Source organism: Drosophila persimilis, unplaced genomic scaffold (genome assembly GCF_003286085.1).
Source record: "Drosophila persimilis strain 14011-0111.01,24,50 unplaced genomic scaffold, DperRS2 tig00000000-arrow-pilon, whole genome shotgun sequence".
In the NCBI taxonomy this organism is placed as follows: Eukaryota; Metazoa; Arthropoda; class Insecta; order Diptera; family Drosophilidae; genus Drosophila; species Drosophila persimilis.
In genome coordinates, this window is record NW_020825288.1 from 14,435,916 (window position 1) to 14,444,920 (window position 9,005).

Here is a 9,005-nt window from a genome sequence, read left to right on the forward strand (position 1 = left end):
GGAAAACCGAGAGAAGCGGTGGGTGTGTATGCAAACAAGCAGTCGTCTAAGGAATACCCTTGCCCATTCATCACAGCTATCGTGCACATCTGAACGTGCAGGCGAAAGAGTACTGGGAGCAGGTGAAGATACAGATGCATTCCGGACTAGAGTCGTGGGCCCGGGGGCTGACGTTGACGTTGATTTTATTTACGGCTGACAGCAACAGTTTGCTACTAGCCAACACTCGCCTCTCTCTCTCTCTCTCTTGACGGCCATTGTGTGTGAAGGACATGCCCGAAAGTAAAAACATAAAAACCTTCCGGCAGCAAGTACGTGTGTGTGTGTGTGTGTCTATAAGAGTCACTCGCTGCAGCAATTTTTCACATTTTTACTTTACCATCATTATTAAAAATAAGAGATGTTCGCGCACTCCCATGCTTTACATGCTCTAAATGGATTATTCAAAGCCTGGCCCATAAATCTAGTGGGACCTTCAAAATCAAAGAGTGGGGCGCAGCAGCCACGGTCGGCCCTGACAAGCGCAGAATTACGAGTACTGTACCACCACCAGCAAAAATTCGAATGAATTTGTTTACCAGCCATTGTGTCAGGCACTCGGCCCCGTCCATTTTTCCTTCTCGACTGGTTCCCTTTCGCGCTGGCTGCACTTATCGACGCTTGTTGCACACACCCATGGGGCCCGAAACAAATTTCGCAGAAAGCTGTTTTCAATCTCTTTCTCCGAGCTCCCCCTCATTCTCTCTCGCTCAGTGCGCCCCATTGCATTTGGCTGTTTTCCTTTTCGTTTTCGTGTGCTTTCGGTGTATTTATCGTTGCTTTCTTAAACACAACAACCCCATCCCACCCCACCCCACCCCATCCACTCGGCCGCACAATCCGCAGCTACTTTCCCCTGATCCTGACCCATTAGCCGTACAATTGTGCGATGCGCAACGTATGCCGTGCACGTTTCTTTTATCTGGTGGATTTATTTTCAAGTTTCTGCAATTTCTGCATTCCGTCGGACTTTTTTTGTGCCTCGCGGTGGAGTGGCAAGGAATTACAAGTATCCTCGTTAAATTGGCGTTAAAAAGGTGAATCTCAACTAATTAATACGGCTCAAAGTTGTTCAATGATTGACTCTAATGAAGTGCGAGTGTGATTCGATTATGGCAGCGGCAAAACTTTTTGCCCGAGAACCATTTCATTGATAAAACACAACCCACTCAGAAGCTATAAATATTCGGGGCGAATTCAACATCAGCTGGTGCCGAAGAAGACCCAGAAAATGCAGAAACAAATTGCTTGGCCATCTGCATTCGCATTCCCATTACCATTCGCGGCAGACAGACTGCAGAAATATGCACAGAAATTTGAGTGCGGGGCAAGGAAAACGTTAGAAAATCGCACAATTAAAAGTAAATAATTGCGAGTTTCATAGCCGATCAAAGTCCAGAATATATTTATGGATTTTTGATTACAGCGGTATAGACGGACCATTAAAACCGAAGCCAAATAGGATGTGGCGGTCAGGCGGGGGATTCCGCTTCACAGTGTGTTTGTTTCAGTTTTTGTTGGTCGTCGACGACTGCCGGTCAGAGCGGACAAATGTCGGTGAGTACAAACTCATTATATAAGCAGGAATTTGCAGTGTGTGGCTCGCCGCGCATTCTGTGGCATGTATTTTTATGCCGCATGCCACATTGCGGCGAGTCTGCCAGTCGGCCAGTCGGCAAGCCCCAAAAATATAAACAGAACTCGCCAAGCAAAACAAAGAGAGGAAAACTGTGCCGTGCACTCTCTCATTATAAATTCGTTTCTATCTATCTTCGGAGGTCTCATCTACGAGAACACCGAACCCGATCTAGAGAAGATCTTCCATCTGGCCATAAGCAAGGCGAACGAGGAGAATGAAAAGATGCAGCTGCACGGCGTGGCCGTGGCCATTGAGCCGGGCAACTCCTTCGAGACCTCCAAGAAGCTGTGCAGAATGCTTAGGGTGAGTCCCCAGTCCCCTGCAGTAAGCCTCATTAAAACCTATTTCGATGTACAGCAAAATCTTGTGGCCGTCTTTGGACCCACCACCAATTTGGCGGGCCGTCACGCCATGAGCATCTGCGATGCCAAGGAGCTGCCGTTTCTGGACACGCGCTGGGACTTCGATGCCCAGCTACCGACCATCAACCTGCATCCGCACCCGACGACTCTGGGCGTGGCCCTCAAGGACATGGTGCTGGCCTTGGGCTGGGAGAGCTTCACGATTGTCTACGAGTCGGGCGAGTATCTGGCCACCGTGAAGGAGCTGCTGCAGATGTACGGTACGGCCGGGCCCACCATCACCGTACGCCGCTACGAGCTGGACCTCAACGGGAACTACCGCAATGTCCTGCGGCGTATACGCAATGCGGACGACTTCTCACTCGTCGTGGTCGGGTCGATGGGCACGCTGCCCGAGTTCTTCAAGCAGGCCCAGCAGGTGGGTCTGGTGACCAGCGACTATCGCTATATGATTGGAAACCTGGACTGGCACACCATGGACGTGGAGCCCTTTCAGCATGCCGGCACCAACATCACGGGTCTGCGTCTGGTGTCCCCCGACAACGAGCAGGTGCAGGATGTCGCCAAGGCCCTCTACGAGAGCGAGGAGCCATTTCAGAACGGTAAATCACCTGGACAGCTTCCACAGAACTGTGAGGATGTCGGATGGCGTGTCCCAGGACTCGAGAGAATTTAAGCAAATCCAAAATCTACTCGCATGAGTGAATTTAAATAATTGAATTGCATTCCCATGCCCCGGACGACGACTAGGGGCAAAAAATGATAAATGACGTTTTTCTTTATGACTCTTTCTCCGCTCTATTCTGTCTATTCAATGCAGTGTCGTGCCCTCTGACCAACAGCATGGCCCTGGTCTACGATGGCGTCCAGCTGCTGGCCGAGACCTACAAGCATGTGAACTTCCGGCCCGTGCCCCTGAGCTGTGGCGATGACAGCGCCTGGGATAAGGGCTACACGCTTGTCAACTACATGAAGTCGGTGAGGAGCTGGCCGGGGGGCAAGTCTGAATAACTCATGCAACTCTCATGGTCTGTCTCTCCCCTCAGCTAACGCTGAACGGCCTCACGGGTCCCATTCGCTTTGACTACGAGGGACTGCGCACAGATTTCCAGCTGGAGGTCATCGAGCTGGCAGTGTCGGGCATGCAGAAAATTGGCCAGTGGAGCGGCGAGGATGGCTTCCAGGCAAATCGTCCGGCTCCGGCGCACTCCTTAGAGCCGGATATGCGTTCGCTGGTGAACAAAAGCTTCGTCGTCGTCACGGCTATTGTGAGTGTGGATGTGGGTGAGGGTGAGCTCGTGTACCCGCTGACCTAATGGCTTCCTTTGCCCAGAGCGAACCCTATGGCATGCTGAAGGAGACCTCCGAGAAGCTGGAGGGCAACGATCAGTTCGAGGGCTTTGGTATCGAGCTCATCGATGAGCTCTCCAAGAAGCTTGGCTTCAGCTACACCTTCCGCCTCCAGCCGGACAACAAATACGGTGGCCTGGACCCCAAGACGGGTGAATGGAATGGCATGCTGCGGGAAATAATCGACAATGTGAGTTGTGGGGGTTGAATCCCGTTGGGGCTATTTATCAAGCTTATCCCTTGTCGACCTTGTCGGGTTATTAATTTACTTTTAATGGCCATAAACGCTGCCATCATCGTTAATATTAATATGACCCTTATACGATTAGACGATGCTTTTAAAAGTATCGCACTATTTATATCGTGGTGTGTCACTGGCCTTGCAACTGCAGTTGCCCCAAATTAATACTCGGCATAATTGGACGCTTACATTTCCATCTCCATTTAGCATTTTGCAAAGACAATAAGGGTAACTGTTCATATAGTTTATTGATTACATAAATCTATGTATCTTTTTTTGCTGCATCTTCCCCGCTAATTTTTTTCTTAAGGTATTCGGTCAATTTATTGAATAGAGCTTTGGCAGTAGTTTTGGCAAGTTCCTTAGCCTGATCCTTGACTTCATCGGGTACTTTATCTGCCCCCTTCTTAATCAAATCCCACACTCCACCCTGAATAGGCAAACCGTCCACCGTCAGGTTTTCAGTCTCAAATGCTCTGATATCTCGATCCAAATCGAGCTCCACCTGATGTCCAGGTAAAGTGCGACGAGCATGTTTCTTGTACAGCGCAATAGCTTCTTGGGTGTTTCTCAGCAGCTCGGCATCGTCTGCCGGTTCCGGATTACTGAGGAGTTGGTTTAGGCGGTCACGATCATCGTCTATCGGATTGGCACTGATGGTGCCCGTCAGGCACGCCAGAAGAGCCAAAACAAAACTGAAAGGAATGGTGGCTAAGTCTTATATCTCATGTATTTATTTCAATCCCTTACCTGAGGTGGATTAGGCGAGACATTTTTGAATTTCCTTCCTCTGGGAGGCTTTGAGTAAACTGATATTTGATGCCGCCCTTGTGGCCCTTTTAAAGGCAGACGTATCATGAGATGAAGCTCAGTTTTAACAGGAATTGATAACAATGTCAAATGTATTCTATTGATAATGCGCCTGAATTCCGATGAATTTCGCTGTTCGGGATAATATTAAAATCTCTACAAGCTGGGGCTTACTATCACTGTAATGTGCACACTGCCCAGAAGAGCTGCTCTCTTTTACGAGGAATTTTGTCAGAGGCTTAACTCGCAGCGAATAAATTTCAATTAAAATGCATAATTAACAGATGGCCCTATCAGCATGTGCAACTGAGCGTATACGCAATATTTACATATGCTTTTCTATTTACATTTCGAAGTGAATAATACATACACATGTACGTACACAGGTTCAGACCAGATTAAATAATTTTTCATATTTGATTAGCGCGCTGACATGGGCATTACCGACCTGACCATGACATCAGAGCGGGAGAGCGGAGTCGACTTCACCATACCCTTTATGAGTCTGGGTAAGAGCTGTGGCAGCTGTTCCAAGAAGTGTATTAAAACTGATTGACACTTCTAGGAATTGGAATTTTGTTTCGCAAGCCAATGAAGGAGCCACCCAAGCTATTCTCCTTCATGTCGCCCTTTTCCGGCGAGGTCTGGCTCTGGCTGGGCTTGGCCTATATGGGTGTGTCCATAAGCATGTTCGTGCTGGGCCGTCTGTCGCCGGCGGAATGGGACAATCCGTATCCCTGCATTGAGGAGCCCACGGAGCTGGAGAATCAGTTCAGTTTCCCCAATTGCCTGTGGTTCTCGGTGGGCGCCCTGCTCCAGCAGGGGTCCGAACTGGCGCCCAAGTGAGTAATCGATTACAAAATGTTCATTTATTTATGTTTATTTAGTTTTACCTGTTCAAAGGGTATACTACGGGTTTATTCGAATCTATCAAACTTGAAAATTATCCACACCTATTGAAGGGAATTTTGGGGCGACTGGCTCACGAGCGAAGCGATTGTGCAGGGGGTATATATAATGTACAAGTACTATTACATTTCCTCAGTTTTTATAAATTAAATACATATCTGTTTGAGAGTGCATAGGAGTTCCGAGTCGGTATGGAGTTACGAATTGATCTTTTTTTGGCAGGGCGTATTCAACTCGAGCTGTGGCCGCATCCTGGTGGTTCTTTACACTGATTCTGGTCTCATCGTACACGGCCAATCTGGCAGCATTTCTCACTGTGGAGTCCTTGGTGACGCCAATTAATGACGTGGACGATTTGTCTAAGAACAAGGGCGGCGTGAACTATGGTGCCAAGAATGGCGGCAGCACCTTCACGTTCTTTAAGGTGAGTAAAGATGGGAGCAAAGGTAATTAAGAAGAGCTTCAACAACGCGAATTTAATTAATTTATAGGAGTCCAACTATCCAACGTATCAGAAGATGTACCAGTTCTTGACAGATAATCCTCAGTATATGACGAACTCTAATCAGGAGGGCGTCGATCGTGTCGAAAACAGCAACTATGCCTTCCTCATGGAGTCCACCACGATCGAGTACATCACTGAGCGGCGCTGCACTTTGACCCAGGTGGGAGCGCTGCTGGACGAGAAGGGCTATGGAATAGCCATGCGGAAGAGTAGTTCATCCTCAGCGTCAGTGTCGGCAAGGCTGTTCCTAATCGGATTCTTTCACAGACTGGCCATATCGCGACATTCTCAGCCAGGCCATTCTAGAGATGCAGGAGCAAGGACTGCTGACCAAAATGAAGACAAAGTGGTGGAAGGAGAAGCGCGGCGGGGGAGCCTGTTCGGTAAGTGTCTGAATCAATCTTGGCCAGCTCGTGTGGGTCAGTGTCCATGTGTGGGTGTGTGCAGGATTCGGACGACGATGCCGGCGCCGTGGCCTTGGAGATAAGCAATTTGGGTGGCGTCTTTCTGGTGATGGGAGTGGGCTCCTTCTTTGGCATCTTTGTCTCCCTGCTGGAGATGGTGCTCGGTGTGAAAGAGCGCAGCGACGAGAACAAGGTATCGACACGACAGACTCCTGACTTCCAGTCCGATTAGTTTTCCTGCCTGCTGTGCACACCATCGCACACCAACGCACACTTACACACGCACACACGCACACCGCCATTTTCCTATATTTATCGCAATATTCGACGTTATTTGCATGGGAAAATCTGTAGGAGGAAGCCGATTCGGATGCCTCCTCGCTGGGCTTTGCTAATTTGGGCGGCGTCTATCTGGTCATGTTCGTGGGCAGCTGCTTTGGCAGCGTTTACGGCCTGGTTAACTGCGTGGTCAGCATCTACTGGAGTGCGCGGGAGAACAAGGTAAACTGGACGGCGCTCTAAAAATATTAACACCTGCCCTGACGGTCGGAGTGGGCGTGGACCCATATGTGTCGTGACTAAAAATGGCCATGAAAAGGTCATGTTTCATCAGCTCCCAGCAGCGACAATTTGGAGCAACTGGAGCAACTCATCTGTCCAAAATATTCTTTCAGTCCATGCATTAAATATTAACCAAGCTTCCCTCGACAAATTCCTCTATTTGCTTGCGATAGTTCAACCGACTGCATGCCCCCTAAGCCGCCTTAACTTTTGCTCTCAACTCTCATCGATTTAATTTGTATCTACATCCCAGGTGAATTTCAAGACCGAACTGATCGATGAGATTCGTTTCATAATACAATGCTCGGGCAACACCAAGGCGGTGAAGTACCCGAAGAACTCTTCGCGCTCGATAGCCAGCTCAAAGTCAAAGGGCTCTTCAATATCCGTGGACTCGCTGCCCGAGGATCCCTCAGAGGGTGAGGCACCAGACAAACATCCAAATCATGCCAAGAAGTAATGCAGAATAATGCAGAGTAATAAATACTTATTTCTGGGAAATCATATGGGGAAATTTCGTGAATAAACTTTTGCTTCCAAGCTTTGAGTTGGGAAAAATGCTTTGAGTTTTCTTCTCCATCCAATGATAGCTTTTGAAGGGAAAGCTTATTTAAAAGCTCTTGGAGCTTTGAGACAAAAGTATCTTTCCAATATTACCACCGTGTAATGTTTTATGTAAAAATTATGTAGAATTTTCCCGGTCAATTTTCTCAATTTTTGAGTTTTAAATCTGTTAGATTTAAATATTTTTCCCAAAAAGAACTTAATAAAACAGCTTTGTGTTTTAAAAATAAACGAATCGTATGAAAAATTTATTAATTCCCCGGAAAAACTATTTAATCCTTAAAAAAGTTCTTAAAACATACAGTATATTTCAATATTCACCGCGGACAATGAAACACAACAAGAAAATCAGAAACTCCATTTGAATATCCCATACAAATAACCATATTATAACACCCAAGCACTTTTCAGTAATTAGGTTAAGTACACAATTAAGTAATTAGTGGAGAGAGGTCGTAAACCAAACCGTTCTCAAAATTCAACCGAACCAAAATTGAACTGTTAAGACTCTTTAAGAAAAGAAACAAAGGGTGTTATCCGTTTGAATATCAATATATTTATCGACTTGCTCGTATTATAGCGTGTCTCGACACATATACTCGTATTTAATTATACATCCAATATATTGGTAGCTTTCTTTGCGGAGTTACATTTAATGCTTTTTGTTAGACACTGAGATGTTGAAAAGGTAAAATTGTACGAAGTTTTTGATTTGTAGGACTACTGACTGCCCATCCTGACTGCCATCGTTGCCCCCATTCGGGCATGCAGTAAAGTAGAAGTGTATATGTTGTTATCGTGTATAAGTTGTATAATAATACGAATACCATTATCATATATGTATGTATGTATATAACCATGTATAGTTCATATGTATGTCGTCTCTGTGGGTATGCATCAATATCAATATCGCCCAACTGTTGTCTCTATATCCTATATTGCAATGCGCTTACAATGGTAACACTCAGGCACACACATACACTGGGCCGGACAGCCGTACAAATATTTGTTAATAATAATAGATTTTGATTAAGTTTCATAACATTATTTCCTGATCTGCTTACATTACATTACAATTAGTTGGCTATAATTGCATGTATGTATATAGTGTAATCATTTAGTTTTATAATATATATATTTTTATCAAGAAGCATACAACATAACACTTGCCACTTTGATTCATATTTATCTCCATTCGAAATTGCATTATCTACTATCAAAACCAACATTTAACTACACAAACAACGGGGTCAACCATCTAAATGAATTTGAATTGAGTTAATATGGTGTTCTGCATATTTAATTAGTTTTCTAGGCTATTTCTCCCAACACTGAATTATCTATTTTGATTTACTTTTCATAATTAGTTTTACTGGGCTGTTCAATGGGCTGTCTCTGTTTCTGTGTCGTCTGTGGTCAGCTCCCGCTTCCACTTCTGACCCGAAAGGCCGCTGGGGCAGGGATACTTTCAGTTTCAATTTAAAGCGTGGAGGGGGTCATTAAAAGGATGCCCCGTCACAAAGTGGATAAATTAACCAGCAATTGAGCTCCGTGAAGCATATAATAGGCAGGCAAACAATTGTTCGTCTAATTTATGCACTCAATTAAACTTCCATTGAGG

The 9,005-nt window shown here is 46.0% G+C and overlaps 2 protein-coding genes across 6 annotated transcripts; one reads left to right on the forward strand and one right to left on the reverse strand.

The window, feature by feature from the left end:
• The first annotated feature begins 1,241 nt into the window (after positions 1-1,241).
• On the forward strand, positions 1,242-7,324 carry LOC6587932 (glutamate receptor ionotropic, kainate 2). Of its 5 annotated transcripts, XM_002013678.2 has the most exons (15): positions 1,250-1,400; positions 1,466-1,596; positions 1,818-1,981; positions 2,036-2,642; positions 2,861-3,018; positions 3,087-3,308; positions 3,374-3,580; positions 4,866-4,950; positions 5,007-5,283; positions 5,573-5,774; positions 5,842-6,064; positions 6,123-6,238; positions 6,303-6,452; positions 6,614-6,760; positions 7,074-7,324. In XM_002013678.2, the coding sequence occupies exons 2-15, from the start codon at positions 1,503-1,505 to the stop codon at positions 7,278-7,280; spliced, it is 2,859 nt and encodes a 952-aa protein (XP_002013714.1). In that variant the 5' UTR covers positions 1,250-1,400; positions 1,466-1,502; the 3' UTR covers positions 7,281-7,324. The 5 variants fall into 5 exon arrangements, with proteins under 5 accessions (XP_026851148.1, XP_026851149.1, XP_002013714.1 ...); XM_026995345.1 differs by lacking the exon at positions 6,614-6,760 and having other exon boundaries at positions 1,252-1,400; XM_026995346.1 differs by lacking the exon at positions 6,303-6,452 and having other exon boundaries at positions 1,252-1,400.
• LOC6587897 (protein Turandot Z) lies at positions 3,861-4,449 on the reverse strand. Its single transcript, XM_002013679.2, has 2 exons — positions 4,382-4,449; positions 3,861-4,326 (listed from the first exon to the last, which is right to left on the reverse strand). Exons 1-2 carry the CDS (start codon positions 4,402-4,404, stop codon positions 3,894-3,896), a joined length of 456 nt encoding a protein of 151 aa, XP_002013715.1. The 5' UTR covers positions 4,405-4,449; the 3' UTR covers positions 3,861-3,893.
• Positions 7,325-9,005: the final 1,681 nt, after the last annotated feature.